The 25,973-nt window shown below is 48.8% G+C and overlaps 1 protein-coding gene and 1 long non-coding RNA gene across 4 annotated transcripts in view; one reads left to right on the forward strand and one right to left on the reverse strand.

Moving 5' to 3' along the window:
- Positions 1–21,057, reverse strand: part of ATP2C2 (ATPase secretory pathway Ca2+ transporting 2) — a 27,422-nt gene extending 6,365 nt beyond the window's left edge. For 2 of the 3 annotated variants that reach the window (XM_064386394.1, XM_064386396.1), the window contains exons 1-17: positions 20,922–21,057; positions 15,629–15,739; positions 14,915–15,031; positions 11,754–11,843; positions 11,053–11,088; positions 10,896–10,957; positions 9,677–9,785; positions 9,451–9,600; positions 9,023–9,091; positions 8,641–8,716; positions 8,359–8,425; positions 7,091–7,215; positions 5,238–5,335; positions 3,740–3,841; positions 2,831–2,920; positions 1,366–1,467; positions 653–809 (exon numbers count right to left, since the gene is read on the reverse strand). In XM_064386394.1, the coding sequence (XP_064242464.1) occupies positions 653–809; positions 1,366–1,467; positions 2,831–2,920; positions 3,740–3,841; positions 5,238–5,335; positions 7,091–7,215; positions 8,359–8,425; positions 8,641–8,716; positions 9,023–9,091; positions 9,451–9,600; positions 9,677–9,785; positions 10,896–10,957; positions 11,053–11,088; positions 11,754–11,843; positions 14,915–15,031; positions 15,629–15,739; positions 20,922–21,020 (1,660 nt within the window). In that variant the 5' untranslated portion in view covers positions 21,021–21,057. The remainder of the gene's footprint in view (positions 1–652; positions 810–1,365; positions 1,468–2,830; positions 2,921–3,739; positions 3,842–5,237; positions 5,336–7,090; positions 7,216–8,358; positions 8,426–8,640; positions 8,717–9,022; positions 9,092–9,450; positions 9,601–9,676; positions 9,786–10,895; positions 10,958–11,052; positions 11,089–11,753; positions 11,844–14,914; positions 15,032–15,628; positions 15,740–20,921) is intronic. The other variant, XM_064386395.1, reaches the window with a different exon arrangement.
- Positions 11,704–14,909, forward strand: LOC135279220 (uncharacterized). Its single transcript, XR_010346509.1, has 3 exons — positions 11,704–11,883; positions 12,985–13,040; positions 14,703–14,909. It is a non-coding gene; the product is annotated as an uncharacterized LOC135279220 (long non-coding RNA).
- Positions 21,058–25,973: the final 4,916 nt, after the last annotated feature.

The following is a 25,973-nucleotide window of genomic DNA, read 5'->3' on the forward strand; positions in this document are numbered from 1 at the left end:
AGCTTCAAAGAGAAATCTCAGCGCCCAAATCCATGTTTGGAACTCCTTCCAAAGTGGATTTTTGTTGCTGTTCTCTCCAAAACCAAAATTGGCAGAGCAGTGCTTAGATCAGGCTCAGCACAAAGCCCTGCAGTGCAGCACCCAGAGCGTGTCCCACACAGTCACAGCTCTCCATGGAAGAGAAACACTCACATTTCCAGGGCTTGTTTTCAGCTCCTTTCAAACTCACTAATTTAAACCCAGCACAGAAAACCAGATCAGCTAGCAGGCCTAAGACACGGCCCTTGGCACTCTGACAAGAGTTGGGAAGAGACCATGAAAGTGGTGCTAAGAACTGAGGGCTTTAAGGTGAAACTTGAGATTCAGATTGGAAATTAGGAATAAATTCTTCCCTGTGAGGGTGGGGAGGTCCTGGCACAGGTGCCCAGAGCAGCTGTGGCTGCCCCTGGATCCTGGAAGTGTCCAAGGCCAGGTTGGATGGGGCTTGGAGCAACCTGGGCTGGTGGAAGGGGTGGGAATGAGATGAGCTTTAAAGTCCCTTCAACCCAAACCATTCTGTGATTTTGTGAGGATTGTGCCTCTGCCCATCCTAATCACAACAGAGCAGGAAACTTTTAGGCCAGATAACCTGTAAGAAGCAGTGAGGACTGACCTCGAAGTCCTGAGGAGCCCATTCTCTTTTCCTCCTGCTGGTAGAGGGCTTTTTGCTGGGGTGTGAGTGACAACGAGATGCCACCACTGTTGTACAGAGTGCAGTGCTGGATTACTTCCTCAAATGCTCCTTTCATAAAGTAAATATCTTCCTGATCCTTGAAAGCAAGGAGAGAATACACTTTATCCAAAAAAAGGAGGACATTTTAAATTAGTAAGTCTTTAAGTAGAAAAGATCCTGTTTCCTCTTTTACCTGTTTCAAGAGATGCCCAGGAGCATATATTATGGATAGGATGGGATATTTTTTGCTCTGGCCATTTGTCATGTTCAGCCCTCACAGACATGGTGATGAAAAGGTTGGGGAGTTTTTAAACCAGAGCATAACATCAGCCAAAATGAGCTCCCTAACCCAATAAGGGATAAAGGGCCAACCTTTCCTCCCAAACACCAGACTTCTCTCTCCCTGTCAGTTATCTCTGAAAAGCTTTTGTTTTCCTGCTAGAACCACTGCATGAAAAGTATTCCCCCCTCCCATTCAAACTCAGTTTTACAGGCTAAAAATCCACCCAAGCTGGGAATTTTGAGGTTTGTTCCGTTTTCTCCCGACATAGTTAACTCCTGAAAACATTATTTGCTGAAGAGATACCATTTCATGCCCATTGTTGAGGTGTACAATTAGAAACATGAGACCAGCCCTTGCCTGTTTGCTTTACCTGATTTTTCAGTGTGCATTTCACAGCCATCCACTTCTGCTCGGAGCTGAATGGAATTTCCTTCTTTCTTACATAAATGTCCTTTATGTCAGCTAATTCCATCTGAAGCAAGGTAAAACAAAAGGAGCACTGTAAGGCCGGGCATTGCCAAAAGCTGGATGTATTTTCTATATCACAAGGATTGACTGTTGACTGTGTCCTTCCAGGCTGTCAGATACCAGAGAGCTCAAGAGAAAACACGAGGAGAGCAAAATTCATATTGCAAACCATTTCATCCCTTTTGGTGTGCCTGATATAGGATAAATTAAACTGGAGTTTGAAGCTTGATTCCTGATAAATTTTTAAAGAATTAGGGAGCTGCTCTGCCTTTTTGTAAGGCTTTGGGTCAAAGGAGGATCAAGTGCATTCCCTAAACTGGACTGAGCAGATTTCTGGGCTTCTTTTCTGGGTTATTTCCCAGCAACTCTACTTGAAAGAAGAAAGGAAATAGCAAACAGAATGGTCAGTCATGGATGTGGTTTTGAATTATCTCCTGATGAATTACAACCAAAAAGCAATTCACAACAAAACCTTTCAGTCCAAACCAGGACACTCCTGCTCCAGCAGAGTGTGGGGGTGTTCCAGGTGAAGTGGGAGACACTGGAAGCTGCTTTTGATCACCTCTGTCCTCAGCTCCCACCAAAGCAAAAGATTCAAAAAGAAAAATAGGAGAGACACCCTCCCTCATATTCTGCTATTGCTTGGCTTGGATTCCAGAGCAGGAGGAAGGTTTTAACTCAGCATTTGGGGAAAGGAAATGCCATTGTTTAAAAAGAAAAAAATTAAAAAATCATGACTTCACTGCTAGAGTTACGAGCTTTAAAAGCAGGAGGTAAGATCAGATATTTGCAGGGGCATCATTTCATCAGGGGCCTCCTGTGCTTCACCTGAGAGCTGAGGCCACAGCCTGGGTGGCACTGATGAGGTGACACCTTGGGTGTTTCACAGCTCTTCCCAGGAGTGTGAATGCAATATTCATAAAAACATCTTGTTTTACATAATCACGACTAGGAAAAAGTAAATGCAGGCAGATGACCCAAAATGAGGGTGCAATCTGGCCTGGCCTGCTCCTGCCCATTTCTAACTCTTCTCTTCCTCCTGGACTCTTCATTGGCACGTGCAGGAAATATTAAAAAGGCTGTCCTGTCTGAGCCCAAAAGAAATGCATTACCCAGCCTAAGTGCAGGATTAACCAAGCCTAGCCATGATTGCTGTCAGCACAGGAGCTCAAGGGAAGTGTTTGTCCATGACTAAAGGATAGCTGGGAGAGGCAACATCTGAGACCTTGGGCAGAGGGGACAAGGGAGGACCAAAACCAGCCTGAGGAATTAAAAGCAGTCTCACTCTGCTGCCAACATCACAAATCCAGCTTTTATTTATTTATTTATGTGAATTGCAGGGAAATTTTAAACTCTAAGGGTCTTACCTTCATTGCCAGGGCAATGAGAGCTCCTTCTGTGGGTTGTCCTATCACACTGTTTTTCCTGATAACAGCATTATTGACTACACAGCCAGCCTGGAGAAAAGGACAGGTTTACATGAGATATTTTTGTCATTACTGAAGTCACAGCTTTTTCATCTCTTTAAATGAAATGATGGAAGGTTGGGGAATGAAGGGAGGCACATCCCAAAAGTTTTGGGAAAAGGTTTCCCCTCAGCAGCATCACTTGAGATCAGTTCTTGTGTTTTCTAAAACCACTTAATGCATACAATACACCAGTATTTTGGTAAAATATTACACTTTGCATAAATTAACATCAGGAAAACATAAGATACATCTAATGAGCTCACAGATCATGAAAATGAAAGCTCAGTCTCTCCTCCTATTGTTTCTAATGTGCAGCATGAATAAAACAGGACCTAGCCTCCATTTGAGATTCCAGCTCAAATCATTTCACCACCCAAACTCTCCACTTTAGCCTACAGCTGAATGTTCAAAATTTTATGTAAAGCTGACACAAAACCCAGAGAACATCACAATAAATTTATAAACTGACTGTGTAGCTGGCTAATGTCTAGAAACTGTGCACATTAAAAACCTGGCCAGGGTAAAATGTATTGGTTTCTCCTCTGCCAGAATTGTATTTTTATCCAGAATATCATTGACTCCTGAAGCTGATGGCTCTGGTTTCTCCCTGCATGCCTTATGATCACTGCCTTTTACTCCTAACTTCAGGAATTACATCACACTCAGTCTTTCTATGAGAATGTTTTAGCAAGCCAGTCCATTTTAGAGTTAAAAAAGTGGGGTTTTTTCCCACCAATTATCCAAAGTTATTTGTGTAACTGAAGACTGAATGTAACTAGGATAAGCTGGTTCATAATTTAGACTTACCTCCACGAGTTTCCCAATGGAGATGTTGGAAAATTCTTTAAGGATCTCCTTGGATGGCAGAAGATAAACATTTCCGTCTCCATTGTAGCCCACCCCACTGACCTGAGGGAGAGAGAGATGGGAAATTTCCCCTTTGCCAGGCAGGACTGGACTGCAGATGTGTGCAGGGGGCTGCACTCAAGAAAATTCTCATTTTGAAGGAGTGCAGGGGCTCTTCTTTCTCTCTCAAAGCAATGCTTAAAGGAAAGGCTGAAGACAGTGGCAGTATCACACTAAAAATAGGGACATTTTTAGGGACAAAAGGAGTGAATTTGTCCTATAGAGAACTTGTTTGGTGTGATTCCAGAAGTCTCCTGCAGCTCAGGGGAGAGATGCAGACCTTTGGCAGTCAGGGCATCACTGGGTTTGTTCAAGCCCTGCCCCCTTGATTGTCTGTCTCTCTTCTGCCTCACATTTTGCATTTTCCCTCATCTTGCACAGAGAGGAATGAACCAAGCAGAGAATGAAGCTGCTCTTACAAGAAATATTCCTGCAGGAGATTGACCAGCAGAGCTCAGTGTCACTGTTGAGTCAGGAACAGGAGTGAGGTGACACATAGACTCCAGGTTTCTTCAGGAGGTTAAATTGAGTTTGATTGAAAACCTATTCTTTTATACACCATTCCAATACAGGTGGACCTGATTGGTCATTTAATCAACACCCCATCACACCACTGGCTAATTAAGGAGACACCCTTTGGTAAACATCTTATGAGAAAACAACTGTCCAAAACACCAGCTGCAAGATTGTTTTAATTCTTTCTCTCAGCTTTCTCAAAACTCCACAGAGTAATTTCTGGGAAGGTTTATCTGGCTTTCTCTCTCTGACCAGACTGTCACATCCACAGGTCAGTGGCAGGATTTACAGTAAGTGCAGGGAACAGGAGGTTATGCCAATCACAGAATCACTGGGTTGGAAGAGACCTTCAAGATTATTGAGTCCAACCCATGCCCTAAACATCTTAACTCAACCCTGGCACCCAGTGCCATATCCAGGCTTTGTTAAACACACCCAGGGATGGGGACTCCATCACCTTCCTGGGCAGAGAATTCCAGAACTTTATCACCCTTTCTGTGAAAAACTTTTTCCTGATATCCAACCTGTATTTCCCTTGGCACAGCTTGAGGCTGTGTGCTCTGGTTCTGCCAGTGCTGCCTGGAGAAAGAGCCCAGCCCCAGCTGAGCACAGGCACCTTTCAGGAGTTGTAGAGTGATAAGGTCACCCCTGAGCCTCCTTTTCTCCAGTGAACACCTCTGTGGGACCTGAGCACTTCTGTACCCTCAGCCCCACCTCTGCTTGTCCACAGGGCTGCAAAAATCCCTTTCTCTGTAGGGAACGTGACAGAAACTGCTCAGTTTGGGGCTGGCCAGCCTGCCTGGTTTGGGTCTGAGTGAACCAAGGGCAGGGTCAGTGCTGCTGGATTCCAGCAGGAAAGGCTGGGTTAGCTGCTCATCCCTACCTCAGCCTGGCAGCCGTCCGAGGTCACGAGGCGCGTCACCGTCATCTCGTTGGCAGTCAGAGTGCCCGTCTTGTCTGAGCAGATGACATTGCAGCAACCTGGGGCAGGGATGCCTCAGTCAGGACTGCTAAATAATGCAGCCCAGCAGTGAGATTGAGAGGAGGGAGAACAAGTTTCACTCGTGGTGTTTGGACTGCACTGGTGAAAGGGGGAAAAGATTTGAGGGAAGGATTTGAGTGCACACCAGGGCATTGTGAGCCTCATTTGGGTGTGAGATGTGGTAGGGGACACTCGAAGAGGGACACGTTGTCTTGGTTAATGTTTCTGAGTTGCAATATCACTCAACAGAACAGCTGCTCTATTCTAAAAAGACAGACCCAATTCCCACCCTGCCAATTAAGCCTTGCTTCTCTAAATCAGGAGCTGCAGCCCTTCCCTGCCTCACCAAGGGACTGTGAGAGGAGACGAGTTAAAGACTGTCACAAAAAATACTCAAAGATCCACATCTAAGAGCAGAATCTGCCCTTTTGCTCTGCTTTGTGCCAATCCTGATCCAGCAAAGCACATTTTTCCAGACCCCATTTACAAAATACCACAAAAGGGTGAATTTGCAGAGGCACCACTTTCCAGACAGTTTCTACTCCCAAGAAGGGGGGAAATAAATACAAAAAAAGCATCAGGCTCCAGCTCCCTTCTGGGTGTGAATATCTTCCCTGGCTGTGGAGGTGATCACAGTGCTCAGGCACAAACCCCATGAGCACAGTGACCTCCAGGTAAAAGCCTGGAGAGAAAATAAAGCAGATTGGGCTGCAATTAAATGAATCACACTTTGGAAGGATTAGCAGAGAGCAAAGCTGTGACCTCCAATACCTCATTTTCAGTGACTGATAATTAAAGAAGGATTGTTTTTCTCCTTTTCAGGAGTTTCACAGCCAGTTTTGGCTGTGCCTTCTCTGCACCTGCAGTTCCGCCTCTGTGGGCGCAGCCCTAGCAGAACAAATTCCCTCAGGAGGGAAAAGCTGTTTCAGATGTCCTGGGTCGGGGCAGAGACAATAAAATCAGGCTGATAAGATTCCTTAACTGCAGAACAAACAAGGGCAGTTCAAACAATAGCAGTGTTCCCTAAGAGGACAGGTTTTAGCTGCAGGACGTGGCCGTGCAGCAGATTTTGGGAACTGCACGGACCAGCCTCGGTGTTTATTGTGCCTTTAATGAGTGGTGCTAAAGAGACACCGTGTCTCCTCCTCCACATCCCTGCCACCCTGACCCAGGGCAGGGCAGCAAAGCCTGGACTGCAGCCATCTGGGAGTGAGGGACAAATTAAAGACAGGGGGAGGTGGAAGAACAATTCCATCCTGGTGTGTTGTGCCCTGCAGCTGTGGGGATGTGCTGGACACCTTCTCAAGTCCCCTCTGTCCCCCTCTCCATGACCTTTTGGGTATCAGGGAGATGGCCACCCAGCCTGCAGAATGAAAAATGGCTTTATTTCTGCTGTCAGGAAGAGGATGGGGAGGTTTTTTTAGCCAGACACTGAAGAAGTGGATGGGATGGACCTGCAGGAGGATCCCACAGCATGGAGAGGAAGGAGAAACAAAGATTTTAACCCAAAGTGTGTCTGCTCCCCGTGGGCTGGGTTGCACCATTCTGAACATGTGCTTGTGTTCATACAACCAAACTAAGTGAGAAGGGTGAGAACCACAGGGTAGAAAATGCATTTAATTCTGAGTGGATTGCTGTGTCCCAGTAAGCCTATTCCAAATTTATTTTTCTGGACCAGCCCGTGGCTGCCCAGGCCAGCTCAGATTTTGGAGCCTGGCAGGTGACCAAGCCGTGTGGCCCCTCTGCAGCCTTACCTAAGGTCTCCACTATGGGCAGCTTCTTCACAATCACCTTTCTCTTGGCCATGCGCAGCACTCCCAGCACCAGGGTGACAGTGACCACGATGGGCAGGCCCTCAGGGATGGCAGCCACGGCCAGGCTGGGGACAGCAGAGACACAACAGCCTCAACACAGGGGCCAAACCACAAGTACTGACCCAAAGGTGCCAAAGGGACATCCCCAGGGCTGGGTTTTCCTAAGGGGATAACCACTGGGACACTGTAAATACAAAAGCAGGATACAATACAATCCTGGCACACTTTAAATACAAAAGCAGGATATTTATCCAGCCCTTCAAACTTTTCCTGGATGATTTTGACAGAGCAGTTATTTTTCTTCTTCACATTTCCAAAGAGCAGTAATTTCTGATTGAAAAGCAGGGGTGTAGAGGCTGTAGAGGATTTAATTTCATTTATTTAACTTTCTGAGGATGGGAGTTGAATATTCCTTGGCATCAGGGCTCACCTGCTCTCTTCCCCAACAATGTGGGGGACAGAACCAACCTGTAACACCTGATATGCTGGAAAAATCCAGCCCCAGTCTGTATATTGGGTATTAGATATTCCTTGGGATACTCTGAATGCTTCCAGGCATGTGCAAAATGAGACCTTACAAAACCATCATCTGCCCTCCAAAACTCAGCATTAACCACTTTCCTTTGCCACGACATCCCCTGGGAGACAGGAAGGTGGCACTGAGTCAGTTTGGCTTCTCTTGTCTCCTCACCTAGGATTTTTTTTTTCTTTCCATAGAACACTTTTTTTAATAATTGATTTTTAGAACCATGACAACACCAAGTGAACAGGTTTTATGGGCACTGCTGAAAACACATTTTTATTGTGTTTGATTAAGAAGTTGTGCACGCTTCTTTATGCTGTATGAGGTGTGCATTCCTTTCTTTAGATGTAAATCCAGCAGGAACAACACAGAGTAATATTTGCTGTTGGTACACTCCCACTAAATTCACAGCACAGATAGGAAAGGGCACTCACAGCAGGATGAGGTAGAGATGCCAGTGAAGATTTTCAAGATAACAGTTTACAAAATTAAATAAACCCTCAAGCTTGGTTCTGTTTTTCTCCACTCTGTTTAAACCTATGTTATTTTTGCCATTGCACGAGAAATATGTATTTGTGAAAGGTTTTACTCAAGTTCTCTTATGTGAAAGGTCCATTGTTTTGAACAGGGAATTCCTTGGGATGTTTCATTAGAAATGAAAGAGAAAGGGCTCTCCAGTCCTCACCTGACTCCAATGGTGAACATGCTGAGGAGATGCTTCCCTTGCAGCCAGCCAATGAGCATTATCAAACCTGGGGGAGTGGGTAAAGGATCTGATTAAAAAAAGAATTTTAAAAAACCCTAACCTGTTTTAGCTGATGTTGTGGAACTAAAAATGCAATGAGGCACCCAAATCTCTCTGCTGGAACCCCCAAAGTCCAGGTAACCCAGGCCCACCAATGCTTTTGGAAGAGCACAGAGGGATCCCACAGCCAACCATGCAGTGTGAGCCCTGCATCCCACTCACCGATGATCCCAAAGGAGAACAGGGTCAGCTGCTTCCCCAGCCTGTCCATGCTCTTCTGCAGAGGAGTCTTGGGAGTCTGGAAAAGTTAGAGATGACTGGATTTTCTTTGGTTCTTGTGTGGGATGAGGAGATGATGGTTAGCCCAGAATAAGTGTCCCAACAGTCCTGGTTTCAATCCATGGTCCCCTGTGCTTTTCTCACCCTTAACCCTCCAACAGGCAGAGCCTGCCCTGTCCTTCTCTGTGACTCTGGTGTCCCTCACTCACACGGGCATTTTGTGGCAGAAGCAGAACTGAGCCCAGTGCACTGGCTCCTGGCACTGCTCCTGCTCACAAGCTTTCATCCAGGACATCCAACATTTCCCCAGACAGGGCTGTGTTACCTCCTCAGCCTGCATCATCTTGAACACCTCGCCAAACTGGGAATTCTCACCCGTGCCAATAACCACGCCCTGGAAAAAGGGAAAAAGAGAGATGGAGGTGGAAAAACCTAGAGAATCCCAGACTGGTTTGGGATGGAAGGGACCTTAAGCCTCTTGTCCCACCCCCTGCCATGGCAGGTACACCTCCCACTGTCCCAGGGTGCTCCCAGCCCTGTCCAGCCTGGCCTTGGGCACTGCCAGGGATCCAGCGGCAGCCACAGCGGCTCTGGGCACCCCATGCCAGGCCCTCCTCACCCTCAGGGAAGAATTCCTTCCCAATATCCAACCTAACCCACCCTCTGTCATCCACCTTTTCCTGTCTCCCCATGCCCACACCAAAAGAATCTGTAATTAATGGCCAGGAAAGGATCAGTGATGCCAGGACTCACTTTCCCCTTCCCGTATCGCACCAGGGTCCCCATGAACACCACATTGCTCAGTGTGGTGATGTCCCCAGCTTCCAGCAGCACACCCTCAGTCTTGTTGCAAGGCTCAGCTTCTCCAGTAAAACTGGATTCATCCACCAGCAGATCTGTAACCTAATTTAAAAAACGCATTTTTGGCACTGTCAAGACAAGGACTTTGCCAGCCAGCCTCGTTTCCAGCGGAATTTACCTCGATGAGCCTGAGGTCTGCAGGAACCCTGTCACCCACAGACAGGTAGATGATATCTCCAGGCACCAGCTCTCGTGCTAGAAGGTGCTGCAGTTTTCCTTCCCTTAGGCTACAGGAGTAAAATGGAGAAAAAAGAAGAAAGGGAAGCAGGCTGTGAGGGTTTTATTCCTTCTGCAAGCTTGGGAATGTGGCTGGCAGGAAAGCAAGAAGCCTTGCCCCAGAGAGCTTCCAATGTAAATAAGAACAGAAAATCTTCATAGCAATGAGCAGAGGATTATGTTCAGCCTGGCCTTGGTTTTAATTCATAAATAGATGGGCAGGTTATGGATGATTTACATTTCAGAAGTGACTTAAACATTATGTATACAATAAGAAGTTGTGCTTTCATGCTTTAAATAATGAACTGCAGATTCTTGAACCTAAAAAGAGGCTTTTTAAAGGTAGAATTACCCCTGGCATTCCACTGTTGCATTCAAAGTGGAGCCTTCCAGGCAGCTGGATGCTTCTGGTGTCATATCATAAATAAATAAAGAAACAACAGTGGGGTTTGTAAGCTCCAGGGTGAACTTTGGACCAGAGGAAAACCCACACCTCTTTGGCAGGGCAAGGCTTCCCTGAGCTTCACAACTTATTCCTGCTGGCCACGAGAAAACCAATTTGCAAAGACATAAATAGAAAATATTTCCTGTGATTTCCAGCACTGATAACAAACATCAAAGCTGTGGGGAAAGCAGTGTCTGATCCAGCCTGCAGCTGCTCCATGGGCTGTGACCTGGCTGTGCCTGACACGTGTGTGCAGCAACAGGCAGGACAGGAACCCCATCCCACCTGCACTCAGGTGCTGCTTTGTGCCCAGCTCTTGTGGGGAAAAGCACCCTAAAGCAAAAATATATATATACACAGGTGATGTTTTTCCTGCCTGGGGAGACACTGAATGCAGGATGCTGCAGGGATGTGAAGCAGGGTTTTTCTGGGACCCTCCTGTCTTAGCATTTATTCAATTCCACAGCGTGCCTACTCCCTATTTCTAATTTTTTCCTAATAATTAAACAAAAAATCCAATAATTTCTGATCAATACTCATAATTTCATCCCCTTCCCCTGGAACTGCACCTGCTCATGGTGCCACCCCTCCAGAGACCAGGTTCTGACTACGTGCACAAGAACCTGGAATAATTCTCTTCTCCCTTTCCCTGTCCCCTGCTGCAGCCCTGTCTCACCAGTTGCACTCGGGGGGCACCAGCTTGTTGAGCTCCTCCAGAGACTTTTCCGAGCGATATTCCTTGCAGAGGAGAAGGGAGAGGAAAGCCAAGTTACAGCAGCAGAGGGCTCTGTCCTGCTGGCCATGGCCACGGAGCAGAGCTCTGCACAACCCACCTGGATGAAGGCCACGGTGACCACGATGAGTACGGCCTGGGAACAGAGGGGGGACACACGTGTGGGCATGGGCTGGGGCAGGACAGGGGCCACCACCGTGGGGACAAAGGACAGGTGACACCCACCATGGGGATGGGGGACAGGTAACACTGACCACGGGGACAAAGGACAGGGGCCATCACCATGGGGACAAAGGACAGGTGACACCCATCATGGGGGATAAAGGACAGGTGACACCCACTGTGGGGACAAAGGACAGGGGCCACCACCGTGGGGACAAAGGACAGGTGACACCCACCATGGGGGATAAAGGACAGGTGACACCCACTGTGGGGACAAAGGACAGGGGCCACCACCGTGGGGACAAAGGACAGGTGACACCCACCATGGGGATGGGGGACAAGTGACACCTGCCATGGTGATGAGGGACAGGTGACACCCAGCATGGGGATCAGGACAAGGACCACCATCATGGGGACAAAGGATAGGTGTCACATGGGTGATGGGGTCACCATCACCAGGTGACACCCACCATGGGGATAAAGGACAGGTGACACCCACTGTGGTGATGGGGACAGGTGACACCTTCCATGGTGATGGGGACAGGTGACACGTACCATGGTGATGGGGACAGGTGACACCTTCCATGGCGATGGGGACAGGTGACACCCACCATGGTGTTGGGGACAGGTGACACGTACCATGGTGATGCTGGCGGCGTCCTCGTACTCCTTGGTGATGACGCTCACTAGAGCCGAGGCCAGCAGCAGCAGGATGAGGGGGTTTTTGAACTGAGAGCACAAGGAAAATGTGGAGGGAGAGGTGCTGAAGGTGAGCTGGCTGCACACCCTGCAGGAAGGGTCCCTCAGGAAGGATTACAGCAGGAAGGGTCACACAGGAAGGGTCACACAGGAAGGGTTCCAGCAGGAAAGGTCCCACAGGAAGGATTCCTCTGGAAGGATTCCTCTGGAAGGGGCCCACAGGAAGGGGCCCACAGGAAGAGTTCCACAGGAAGCCTTTCAGCAGGAAAGGAAGGCTCCCTCATGAAGGGTCCACAGGAAGGGTCCCTCAGGAAGGGTCACTCAGGAAGGGTTCAGCAGGAGGGGTCCCACAGGAAGGGTTCCACAGGAAGGGTTCCACAGGAAGGGTTCCAGCAGGAAACGAAGGGTCGCTCAGGAAGGGTCCCTCAGGAAGGGACCCTCAGGAAGGGTTCCTCAGGAAGGGTTCCAGCAAGAAAGATCCCCACAGGAAGGATTCCACAGGAAGGGTTCCAGCAGGAAACGAAGGGTCGCTCAGGAAGGGTCCCTCAGGAAGGGACCCTCAGGAAGGGTTCCTCAGGAAGGGTTCCAGCAAGAAAGATCCCCACAGGAAGGATTCCTCTGGAAGGGTTCCACAGGAAGGGTCCCTCAGGAAGGGTCCTACAGGAAGGGTCCCTCAGGAAGGGTTCCAGCAGGAAAGGAAGGGTCCCACAGGAAGGGTTCCAGTAGGAAAGGTCCCACAGGAAGGGTCCCTCAGGAAGGGTCCTACAGGAAGGGTCCCTCAGGAAGGGTTCCAGCAGGAAAGGAAGGGTCCCACAGGAAGGGTTCCAGTAGGAAAGGTCCCACAGGAAGGGTCCCTCAGGAAGGGTCACTCAGGAAAGGTCCCACAGGAAGGGTCCCTCAGGAAGGGTCACTCAGGAAAGGTCCCACAGGAAGGGTCCCTCAGGAAGGGTCCCACGGGAAGGGTCCCTCAGGAAGGGTTCCAGTAGGAAAGGTCCCACAGGAAGGGGCCCACAGGAAGGGTCCCTCAGGAAGTTCTGCTGCAGGACCCTCCTTGCATCATGGTCAGGTTCTGCAGTTCCTGCCCCACAGGGGTTGGGTGGCCTTGGGGACCAGCAGGATGAAGTTCACACCAAAACACCTGAATCCCCCCACTTTTCCCCTTTTTGCACAGGCACTGCTCCCCGTTTGCAGATACAAAGCTGATTCCAAAAGCTTCTTAGATGCACAGTAAGGACAAACAAAACCTTTACTGTCTTTTTAGAATCTGAAACCAGAAATCCTCTTTCTTCTTCTTTTTCATTTTTTCTTCAATTAATCTGCTCAAATCTTCACTGGACTGAGGGCTGTGGGAGTCAGGTGCTCACTTGTTTCACTTCTAAACAGAGATTTTGAGGCCCCTTTTGCTACCTGAGAAAATTGCAGCTCTGTTTAACTGATGTGGGAATTGATGGAAAAGAATTGAATGGATAAAGATAAATCTGCCTGATTTGTGCAACAGATGTGTGGTGATGCTCAGCAGGAAAGCCAGGGTTTAAATTTATTCCTGGCTGGATCCAAAGGTGAAAGTCTCTCCATTTCTCTTTAAAAAACCGAGGCAAAGGGGATGTTTACAAAAATAGCAGCTAGAAAAAGCCACAGCAAGGGGATGCTGGGTGTGAATGGTGCAGGACCAGAGGCACCAAAAGGTTGCAGGAGGATCAGAGATGTACCAACAAATCCCTTTGGTGTCCCTGTAGGAGAAGCTGGTTCTTAAGGCTGAGCAGATAAAAACACCACTCACTTTTTATCAGGAATAAAAGAATCCTTGGAGAGACTTAGTGATCTTTACCACTAAAGCTTGAAGAATATCAATCATATAAAAAAAAGGGATAAACCACGAAATAAAAATGAAGTCTTTCAAAGCAACTCAAATCCTTGTGATTCAACTAAGCAAGATCAGTCAAATCACTGGTTGGAAACGAAAAATAAAAGAAAACAAACAAAAAAAAAGGCCCTTCTTGTCTGGTTAAAAGCTCTCAAAGAGAGGTGAAAGATGTATTAAATACTGATGAAAAATAGCTAATAAAAGCAAAACTCAAGGATAACTCAACTGGGGAAAGAGAAGATAACAAATATAATTTTCTGCCTGGATTTTGGGGGCAGTTGGTGGGAAATTGTGGATGTCAACAGCACATGGCACCATTTCTGAATGTACCTGTCACTGGTGTGTCACTGACAGAGACCCTGAAGCCTCAGGTTTTGGCTTTTCTATTTTTCACATTCTGTGCTGCTTTAGTGTGTGGGTCTGAGCTTCACATCAGGGGATGGTGAGCTCTGTGCACAGAGCAGGGACACAAAACAATTCCTGCTCCAGCTGGGCACCAAGGACAAATGATCCAAATCTCAGCCCCAAGAGCACAAACCCCGTGGGCTGCAGAGAGAAAAACAAGAACAATGGGACTGCAGGGGCTGCAGCTGGAACTGGACAGTGAACTGCAATGTGCACATGGAGCAGAGCTGATCAAAGTGAGAGACTCTGTGACCAATTGTCAATTTTTTTTTTTTTTGGTGGCCATTTTGGGTTTTGCTGCCCAAGGTGGATCCATTGAGGCCTCTGAATAAATCCCTACTTTATTCTTTATCTCCTCTGGATAAATCCCTACTTTATCTCCATCTAGCCTCTGTTCTGGGTCAGCCTTCACAAGGCATCAGCCCTAAAACTCCCCTGAGCTCCACAGCTGCCCCTTTTCTGGAGGGACAGCCAAAATCAGAGCATCTTCCAGCCACCACTAGAGAAATTTCACAAATTTCTCACTTGCCTTAAAGGGAATAAATATGCTGCAGCAATCCGATCTACAGCGTTTGATTAGTGGGCTGTGTGGAGATAAAAAAGTTCATTTATGTTTGCAGATGTTATCTGCACCCTCAGGGAGCTGCAGAGGAGCCTCACAGTGGTTTTTCCCAGGAGAAGGAGCAGTTCCTGTGCCCAGGGCACAGCCTGTTCCAAGGCTCAGCCTCTGGAAGTAGAAACCCCGAATATTTCAATGCAGGCACACACTCAGAGTAACCCAGGCAGGTTTTGTTTCTGCCAAGAAATAAAGATCTGTGCAGAAAATCCTCACCTGGTCCAGATATTTCTTCCATATTGGCTCTGTGTTCTCTACTGAAAATTCATTCCAGCCGTGTTTTGACCGGCGCTGGAGCACAGAAAACTCAGAGAGTCCAGTCTGTAAATCAACCTAGAGGGGGAAATACCCAAACCCATTTCATATTATAGTTACAGAAAACTTATTATGTCAATTAAACATAGTAAGTTTAAACCCCTATTAGCAGACTAGGCAAGATCTTCATGGCTCAGTCCCACATGAAAAAAATTAATCTGTGTATTGTTTTTCTGTTTAAATATGTATTTTTGTTATACTATCAACCACCATAGAAACCCATAAAGTAAGCACAAGTTAATTAAAAAAAATTATATTTCCACAAGGGAGAAATTATATCATAGATGACAAATTAGAAATCTAAAATAGTGAAAGAAAGAAGGATTTTCTGGTTGCACTGTGTATTTAAAGAGAAAATAAAAATAAAAACACCCTGACAAAACTCAAAGGGAACAAAATGAGAAGGGATAAAATCTATTCTGCCTGGATTTAAAAAATACTGAGGTCAGAAACCAAAATACAGCCAAGCACTAAAGCTTTCCCTGACAGTGGGGACCCTCAGAGGATCCATCCCTCAAAAAGGCAGAGGAATTGGGCACTCCAGGAGTTTGCAAGGCATTAAAGGCTGATTTTGCAGCTCAGGCCCTTCCCACATTCCCAAAGGCAAATCCTCACGTTTAGGGCTCTTGCCAAGTCCTCCTTGTGGCATTTACAGGCGTCCTTCGGGGGCAGGACTGCCACCTCCTTCTCCTGCTGGATGATTTTCAGCTCACACTCCTCCTGGGGCTGAGTGAACACAGCAGAGCCATCGTTAGGGGAGAGCAGTGTTAATTAAAGCTTTCCAGCACCTCCTTGCTTCCTCCCTTCATCCCATTCCCTTCCCTCCCCTTGCAACACTTCCCAAATCTCAGAGCTTTAATACCAGCTCTAATTAATCCTGAGTGCAGGCTCAAAGGCAGGGGAAGGTTCTCGTGTTGGGAGAGAGGCTGTGAGGAGCTGGGGAACCACAAAGAGAAGCTCATGGTGCTGTTCAGGAAGGGTTTGTGCTGTTTGAGTGTCCTGCCCCAGAGCATCTCTGTCCCCTGCCAGTGTCTCACAGCCCAGACTCGATGCTTAGAGCAAGGAAAACACTTTTCCCCATGTGAAAATATAATAAATGAACTGAAAATGCGAGCTAGAAATGTGAGGCAGAAGGAGAAGTGAAACCTCCCCTCCTGTGTCCAGGGCTGCTTTGCTCCACCACTGACTCTGCAGCTGCCTCCAGGCAGGGTAAACCCTTCCTGCCCATCCAGGCAGCCCAAACCCTCAGCATCCAACCTCTCCCTTCCAATTCCCTTCATTTCCTTCTCTAAAATACACTTCCCACAGCAGCAGCATCCCCAAAATCTCTGCCAGGCCCACGATGATGGCCCTGTGATCAGACAGAGAGGGAGAAATCTCCCCCTTCCCAAGGGCAGGAGCTCCATTCCCTTTTCCCTCCATCCATAAAGCCCAGGAGTGTGTGTTCATTAAGAAAGGAAACCCAGAGAGCGTGGCAGGCTTTTGGCACCAGCTCCCAGCACCCTGGAGTGTTTGCTGTGGGATGCACTCAGCTCTGGCTCATCCTCCTGCAGGGGTATTTGGGGACTTGAATATTCAGGAACTTTCTAGGAACATTCAGGGCTTCGCAATCTAAAGCCTGAGATAAATGCAGAAATCATAAATGCAGAAATCATAAATGCAGAAGATGTCCTTGGCTGTTTTCTCATGGAGCTGATTTCAGTTTTGGGGTTTTTGGAGAGCTCGGAGAATCTCCAAGCCCTGCTCCTGACCAGGCTTTAGCCATATCCATCTGTTGCAGCCCCTTTTTAGGGCCATTTCCTGACCCACAGCCCAGCTGCCACCACGAGGGATGCCAGCACCCCCTGCTCCCAGTGGAACAGCACAGGAGTCTGCTGGGACCCCTTGGTCTGGGCAGGGCTCATTTAGAAACCATTTTGTCCCAAGAACAGTTTGCCTTTCCAAACCCCCAGCAATTTGCCCATGATCCCCACGGATTTTCCCACATTTCCCTCAAGCTGGTGATCTCATTTTGCCCAGAGAAGCTGCAGCACTGCTCCCCTTTTTTGAGCCATCCCAGCACTGGACATCACCCTTATTTCCACATGCCCTTAACAGACCTCTTGAGAAGGGACAAAAACACCCCTTCCATGTTTAAAACTCATGATTTATTGTATTTATATCCCTGTTTGGGTGTCCTGGCTGTACAAATCCATCAGTTCCCTGTAACTTTGCTGACATCCAGACACTGAAATCCCAAAAGCCACTTATGGAGATGGAAGGGTTTGGAGGGAAGAAAACACAAGGCTGCCATGGACAGACACATCCTGGAATTCCCTGATTAATGTGGCCTCTCCAGGCTCCTCTGTGCTGCAGGTGACACACACAGGTATCAAGGTACAGCTCTGCCCTGGAGGAGTTTAAATTTTAATGAAAGCAGCTAGAGGGCAGGAAGAGACCTGGACATGAAGATAACATGCCTGCAGTCCTCAAGGGAAGCAGAGCCCAGCTCTATCAGCAATATTTACCTTCAAAAAGGTGTGGAGGAAATAAATGACAAAGGCTCTGGATGGTCTGAGCCCTCTGGTTTCTCCAGAAATGCTGGCAGCTCCCTGCTCCTGCAGCCAGGGGCTGGTGTGACAGGAACAGCTTTATTGGGATGAGTTATCTGCACTCTGAGCTGCACCTGAAAGGGGTTCTCCCACCAGAACAGCCCCTGAAATGCATCATGAGGCCCCAGATCTCTCCTCCTCCTCTGCATGTGCTGCCTCTGCATGTGCTGCCTCTGCAGAGCCCCTGTGCCCCAATCCCATTCCACCCCCTGGATGTGGGGCTCCAGGCAGTGCCCTGTGCAAATCCCTCCACAAATAAACCTCTCCTGGAGCATTGCTGGCTTTTGTGTTTGCATTGCAAAGCAGATGTGGGTTATCCACAATATCCATTTACATTTCTAACCTTTATCCTTGCAGACTCCACGCAGCAGGGCAGGAAGAAATAACAAAAGGGGAATTATCACTTTATCTATTGATAAAGTGATCAGGAGATAGTGGAGGCTGTAAAGAGCAGCTGGTGTGGCTGGGAGCCACCTTGGAGGTACCTGAGCATCCCTCATCCCAAAACAATCCATCAATTGTGCCACTGAGGAGCCCATGTGGAAGAAAGAGAGCATGGGGCTTTCTGCAGAGCACACAGCCCTTTTTGTGTACTCTGGCAAACAGCCCAAAAGATCAGTGCTCGGGATTTTCCCCCACCTCTGCCTCTGCTGAGGCTTTGCATATTCTCTTCCCTGTCTTAGGTTACTTTGGACCAGCTAATGAACTGCAATCCAGAGTGGGCTGGGTTATTTAGTCTACATGAAGCCTTCCAAACATTAAACTTTGTCCCTGCCAAAAATCCAATAAATTAATCATTCTCTCCAAAGCCTTTTACTTTTTTTTTTTTATTTATTTTTTTTTTTTTTGGGTGGACATGGCAGGCAAAAAGGCCCATGTTGCAGGGCTGCAGGCAGAATGCAGAATCCAGCCCAGAGCAACCCTCAGCCCTGCAGGTGAGAGCTGCCTTGCTGGGTTTCCCTCTCCAAGCTCCCAGCCCTTTCCCACCACCACCACCACCACAATTTCTGCACTTCCCACACCATTTCCCACTCCCCTGTTGTACATCTGTCAACACAATTCCAATGTTTTTTACATGAAACAATGATCTGGTCCCCCTGCTTGCAGATATAAACCTCAAAATAGTTCTTTTGATTGTCCAAAAGGCCCCAGGTTTACCAGTAAAGCTGATTTGAAGCACCCAGCTGCAGCCCCTTGAGAGTCCTGCCCTGTGCTGTGCCCACTGGGGTGCCCCTGCTACGTGGGCAGAGGGAAAGGAGGATGTAAAGAAGCAGTGCCCAGGCTTTTCTCCCACTTTCACACACACTGGGATGCTCAGAAGAGAAATATTTGACTGTTCTTCCTATTTCTGCAGGAAACACACAATTCTCCTAAACTGGAAGTCAGCCCCACACGAATTCCCCTGGTTCTGCGTGGGGCACTGCAGGAAAGGGGTTAAACCATGAGCCTGGACAGGGCTGGGTGTGTGCTCTGCTGTGCCAGGGCAGTGCCCTGCCATCTCCAGGTAACACCATGGCCACGGGAGAGCTGGCCAGCACCCCACAGTGACAGAGTGACAGCTCTGGGGCTTTCCTTCACAGGAAATGTTTCTGAAGGCATTTCCTCACAAACACTCAGGCATTTATCCTGCCTGGAGTCCCATCAGATCACCTGGAATCACACCTTCATGGCCCAGCACAGGGCTTTGACCAAAATATTTATAAGATTGAAAGTACTCTGCAACTATTTTCAAGTAAAGAAGGAAAATGCCATCAAGTAGGGGGGAAACAAGCAATTTACCAGCCTAAATCATACTCTGGGAATAAGTTCTTGATTTGCCAGGTTCTTATTTTCATTTTACACTGCAGTCTACCTCCTACCCTGTGCCAAAGCTCTCCTCACCTCCCTCTCTGCAAGGACCAGAGCTAAAATTCAAGAGGGGTTTAGATTTAGGAGCAAATACATGTCACTGTTTATTTTGGCACAGCATAAATGGTGCAGCCTAAGAACAAGCCAGCCTAATTGCCAGTGGCCTCCTGCCTACGTGCAATCAGAAATCTCAGCTTCCCACCAAGCCAGGTCACAGGGACTTTCTGTAACCTCATCAAGATCTCCTTTTCCTGGGGTTTTGAGCTCTGGGTGAGCAGTGCAGAGCAGCATCACCCCATGCACTGCACAGGGTGAGAGTTCAGTGCCTCATTTTCTTCTTCAGTGACACTGACCCACCTCACACTGGGCAGAGAAGCCTCAGAAAGGGGATTAGCTGAAATGATGTCTGGGAAAGGCTTCAGTCTGTCAGGAGAAGCTCATGAATCTCTCCAAGTGTGTGGATGGATGGATGATCTCCCATTGGGATGGGAGTAAGGGCAGGGCCCACGTGCTGAAGGAATTACACAAATGGGGTTCACGTGGCAGAGCACCCAACCCATCTGCCTTGTGCCAGAAAAACTGGGGCTTGAGCCACGGGAACCTTGTGCTGAGCAAATAGTCAAATAATCCCAGACTGGAAGATTTTGTGGTGAAAAACCAAGAAGAACAGCAAATATGTCAACCACACCACCACTGGCCACTCCATCCGTGCTGGGGACAGGGAGGGCACATCAGTGCAGCATTTTTCAGGAAAGGAAAGAGGTATTTCCCAGTGGACTCTGCAGCTCTGAGCCAAAAAATCTTCTTGGCCACTGGCTGCCAGCCCTGACTGCCGGAACAGCACAGAGAGAGCCCGAGGGTCACAGCCCCAGGGTAACAGCCCTATGGTCACATCCTGAGGGTCACATCCCAAGGGTCACATCCTGAGGGTCACAGCCCCAGGGTGACAGCCCTAGGGTCAGAGCCTGATGGTCACATCCTGAGGGTCACAGCCCCAGAGTCAAATCCCAAGTGTCACAGCCCCAGGGTCACATCCTGAGGGTCACATCCCAAGGGTCACAGCCCCAGGGTCACAGTCCCTCTGCCAGTGACCAGCACTGGTGGCAGGAGTGCCCTGAGGACAGGGGAGCCCTGCTCTCCATTTCCCCTGTTGTGCCCACACTCCCACGGCGCTCCAGGGCTCTCCCACGCTCTTCCCTAGTTTGGAAGCTCCTCAGAGCAGGGAACAAAGCTCCTGGGCAGGATTCGGGTCTCAGCTCTTGGATTACGGCATAGAAACAAGGCTCCCCATGGCTCCTGACCCTGGCAAGCAGCACCCACCTGATCCCCTGCTGCCGGGAGCCGCCGGGCTCGCTCGGAGCGGGGACAGCGGTCTCGAGTTACCGGCGGGACAAAGCAGGAGAAGCGCACAGAGCGAACCCCAACCACACCAGCTATTCCAGCAGGTCCGGGCAAGAGGCAATCCTCACCTCCTCTTCCTGCTCGCCGCTTCCCAGGGGCTGATATTTCTGCACGAAGCGGAGGAGCGACCTTTTCTGGAAGAATTTGGTGATGCTGCCTTCGCCCATCTTCGCCGCGCCCCGGGGCCAGCGGGGTGGGACCACCGGGACCAGCGGGCTGGGACCAGCGGGACCAGCGGGCTGGGACCAGCGGCAGGGCTGGCTCGGTCTCCCCGGCAGCTCGGGGTTACCTGCAGGGAGAGAGAGGCACCTGGAGCTGCCGCCAAGTCACGCCTTCCCTCGGCCGCCGGAGCCCGGGGAGGTGCACGCCCTGCCCGCTGCTCCCATAAAAGCCTGGCTGTGTGTGACACCGGGCTGCCACACCAGGCACACCTCCATGTGCACCTGAAGAGCAGGTTGGGTTTTTTTCCTCCGCCCTCCGAAGGATTGCTGCGGGAGAAGCGTCGGCGGGGAGATGGGGAAGGTGTTTGGCCAGGGACGGGGCCGAGCCTGTTTGTAAACTTCCAGGTTGGGATGGTTCTACTTAGGAAATGCTCCAGTCAGCACAACGCCGGGATTTAGAAGTGTTTGCATCATGGATGTGTGATGTGGGGGTTTGTAATGATCATTTATCAAACCCACAGTGTTTCATTTTTGCTTTCGTGGTTAAGCCCAACACACAGCTCAGGTTGGATTTTGGTGTTCAGAGCTGGACTTCAATAATCCCTGTGGGTCTCTTCCAGCTCGGAATATCCTCTGATTCTGTGATTCTAGGATTGATAAAGTGCACTGGTTGCATCATTCCCAAAGATTTATGCCTGCCTGTTGGGGAGCATCACACTCTGGTTTGTCCCAGGAGACCAACATCCTCCTCCAGGCACTGTGACTGCAGGATCCACTTACCCTTAAACTGTCCCTGAGATTCAGATCCTCCTTTGACAGTAAAAATTGCACCGAGGGAATAAAAGTCATTCCCAGCCAGGGAAAAATAGATGTGCAATTTTCTGCAGGAGAAGAGTTTCCTCCAAGGATGATGTCCAGAAAACTGCACATTTATTTTGCTCTGGACCATGATGAGGCCAAGCCCCTAGACCTCTGTGACAGCCTGTGGTGCCAAAACCCTCACCAAAACACTGCTTTTCCATGGAGCATCTGCATCCTGTTTGCATCCCCTGGGTTCCAGCAGGTCCAGGAAAAGCTGAGGAGCCCCTGGGCCACCCCAGGCAGGTACAGAGAGCACCCACCGAGGTGCTGTGGAGGCAGGGAGGGGCTTCTTCCCAGCCTGGGGAAAACACAGAGATTGGGAAACCCTGCAGGGAGCCAGGACCTTGTAAAACCCAGCTGGGTCTTCCTGGCTGCCTGGGTTGAGCAATGCTTTCGCAAGGATCCGAGCTGGATGTGTCAGGCAGAGGGAGGGAGGGAGTTCCTGCATCACCCAACAGCGCTCCTTCCCGTGGGAAAGGAGCCAGGGGTGATGCTGGCCTCTGATTTTCGGGAATCTCACATCCAGGCCCTGCCCAGGGTTTAGGTAAGGTGCTTAGCCAGGGCTTGGAGCAGATACAGAGGCATTTGGACTTTATCGTATGGGAATCGGGAGTGAAACATCTCTGAGCTCATTTGTGCTCTTGAACTGGTTCCCCCTCCTAGTGCAGCTCTTCCAAGGAGCTGGAGCACATCCAGCTGGCTCTGCCAGCTCCTGAGTAGGCACAGCAGCACTGCCTGCCAGGGAATCCCTCCCCCTGCCCACCTGAGCGTGTTTGTGGTCGCCACAATCTTAACATCACTCCAAATCCTTGTGTTACTGCCAAAAAAGTGGTGAAAAATACCTTCCCTCTCTCTAGGCAGGTAGGAAGAAAATTTCCCCTTGGTTTTGCTCTTGCTTTTCTCACCCCAAATCCTCACCCATCATCCATGAAGCTGCTGCCCACGAGGTGCATCCTGTGCTCGGTGTGCCCATGGGCAGCCCCAGCGTGGCCCTCATTAGCCACCATGGCTAATTGAGCAACAGGCTGATCCTTTCCTTATTTAGCATCATCCCCTCGGCACAACCCTGCTGCTTGTAGAGACACATGGAGCTGCAAGAGCAAAATCCAGAATCTGCACCACGGCCACACCCCGGGTTAGGGAGGAAGAATAATGCCCTGAGTGGGACTGGAAGAAATTCCAAGACCAAAAGGACACGGAAAAGGAGAAAAACGTGTTGATGAGTATAATAATGCACCATAGCAATCAGCGCAGGCTGGTTTATTATCCAGCAAACTGAGGAGGAACAGCGTGGTTTGGGCTCAGGACAACATCTCTCTCTCATCTTTGTGCTCCCTCAGTTCTGTTATGGGAGATTATATTTGGTGAGATGGAATAAATGCATGAAAAAAATGTTGCTGTTTGCCACTCACTCTGAGAAATTGCTGAATGGACTCAAGTTTCATTTTCTTGCTGCTGTTGATTTCTTCATGTTAGGAAATCTAATGGAAAATTGATGCATTTTGCTATCCCATGGCTCAGAAAATGATGGGAATAGACTGAATCAGGACTACAATATTAAGAAAACAACACTAATACTAGAAATAAGTTGTATTTCTTCACTCTATCATTTTCCAATTACAATGCCCTTACAGTATTTCCTATTTAATTGGATAATAAAGCTCCAGTTCTAAGTAGATTATTTGGAAAACCTTTTTTTTTGTGTCTTTTAAGTAGAAAATATCTGTTATGAAGACACACAGCAAAGGAGCCATTCTCTGATACTTCCTGAGCCCAAAATTATGATGCTGTGAGCTCAAAACTCACAGCTCCTTCACCTGCTCCCCTGCCAGAACCAGAGCTTGTTGCACTTTTGTTCCTCTTGTGCCACCTTGAGGGAAAAAATCTCTTCTGCACGGGTAGAATGGAGTTTGCTGCTACCCAAAAATCCAAATACTTCAGTTTTGGGTTGGGATTTTCCTGGGCAGAACTTCTGCTGCTCCTGTTTTTTAAAGCAAAGAACATCTTGTCTCATCAAGGTTGAGTAAAATCCATAGGTCTGTCCCCAGGTGCGTAATGGGGAAGGAAGAGGGAATTTAATGAAAGCTTTTGGTTTCTTTTTGCACAGTTTCCATTGCTTGAATTGGGAGACTCACCTGGTGGGGGGCTCAGGATGGGTGGAACAAGGCCCACCATCCACAGCTCTGTCCGGGAAACTCTCTAAAGATCTTTTTTTTTGTTTTACACAGCCTCTCTTGTTGTTCTTGCTATTTTGTCTGCATGGAAAAATGACAAGGAGAAAATAATGGGAAGAAATAGGATTTACCTCTACAGACTTACCAGAATAAGGTGTTTTTTTTGGTTGGTTTTTTTTTTTTTCATTGGTTGTTTGTTTTTGTTGGCTTTTTGGTTTTGAGTTTTGTTTTTGTCTTGTTTTGGTTTTTTTTTTAAATTTACCATTGAAGGATCCTAGATGATGCAGTAAATCCTTTTGCCAGAGACAAATCAATGTTCAAATAGACAAATAGAGAGATGATCAATTCTCATCCAACCCCACCTGCAGAAGGGAATCCAACCTGTGCAGCCAGGGTGAGTGGGAGAAGAAAATACCCCCTGTATGAGCCAACCCCTGCTGTGTCACGAGCAAGAGAATCCTCCAGCCTCCAAAAATTCTTTTATGGGTTGTCCAAAACTCAGAGGCTTCTTCACTGCTCAGCAAACTACGGAAAACTTCCTGAAGGTGACCAAGACATTCCAATAGCACAGAGTGGTACATCACAATTTATTTTATATTATTCTGGTGGTGGAGTAGACTCCTTGAAGATCTATTTTGTTGGTCCTCCTGCTGTTGGTTTTTGGGGTGCCCTGACAGCACCTCAGTGTCACTCCAGACACTGCCTCAGGTCACGCTGTGCTTTTTCCACAAAGATCATGACCAGCAGCAGAAACTGTACTTGCTTGCATTGGTGTGGAAACGAACCTAAATTAAACCATGACTTTGGGGTGTTCATCAAACCAATCATTCTCCTGGAAGCCGAGGTTCTTGGTTGCTGTCACACCTCCCAGCAGGAGACAGGAGTTATGTGCACACCCCCTGTGACCTCCCATCCAAACGGGGAGGTCCAGGTGATCCCAAGGACCACGAGAGGTCCAAGTGGTCCCAAGGACCACGGGGGGGCCAGGTGATCCCAAAGACCATGAGAGGTCCAATTGATCCTAAGGACCCCGAGAGGTCCAAGTGATCCCAAGGGTCCCAAGGACCACGAGAGGTCCAAGTGATCCCAAGGATCCCAAGGAGGACCACGAGAGGTCCAGGTGATCCCAAGGACCATGAGAGGTCCAAGTGATCCCAAGGGTCCCAAGGACCACGAGAGGTCCAGGTGATCCCAAGGACCATGAGAGGTCCAAGTGATCCCAAGGACCACGAGAGGTCCAGGTGATGCCAAGCACAACTCCACTGGCACAGTGAGGATCTCCCCGACACCTGCTGCTGCCTGGGGTCATCTGAACCCCCCAGACCCTCCCAAAGTGCCAGCCCTGCTGTCCCATGGCCCAGCTGCAGGCAGCTCCTGTCCTGCTGTGCTGAGGAGCAGGTAGAGCAGGACTGGCTGGGTGGGGCAGGTGGGATGGTGGAAGCTGGGAATGGTCCAGCCCCTCTCCTGTGCCAGCTCTGTCCTGCAGTGGGCACAGCCCAGCCCTGACCTTCGCCTTGCTTGGCTTCTCCACCCTCTGAGGCTCCTGCAAAGCTGCCTGGGCAGCTCCCAAAGCACCTGAGCTGGCAGCACCAGCACTGCCCCAGTGCCAACAAAGGTCACCTCACCTGGGCCACCACCCCAGCCTCCCCAGGGCTGTTCACCAGCTCCTCTGTGGGCAGTGCAAATGCCAAAAACTGAGGGTCTGACCCAAAACAGGGATCCCTCTGGAAGGGGACAGGAGTGGGGGATGTGTTTTGGAGTCTATCACCTCCCTTCCAGTGGACAAAATGACTTTTTTCTCCCTACACTTGTGTTATGTTCTCCCAACAACTAAAACTTAGAAGATTTCTCCTTTTTTTTTTTTTTTTTTTTTTTCCATAATCCAAAGCTGAAAGTACATCAAGAAGACACAACAGAAACTCGG

Source organism: Passer domesticus, chromosome 12 (assembly GCF_036417665.1).
Source record: "Passer domesticus isolate bPasDom1 chromosome 12, bPasDom1.hap1, whole genome shotgun sequence".
Classification (NCBI taxonomy): Eukaryota; Metazoa; Chordata; class Aves; order Passeriformes; family Passeridae; genus Passer; species Passer domesticus.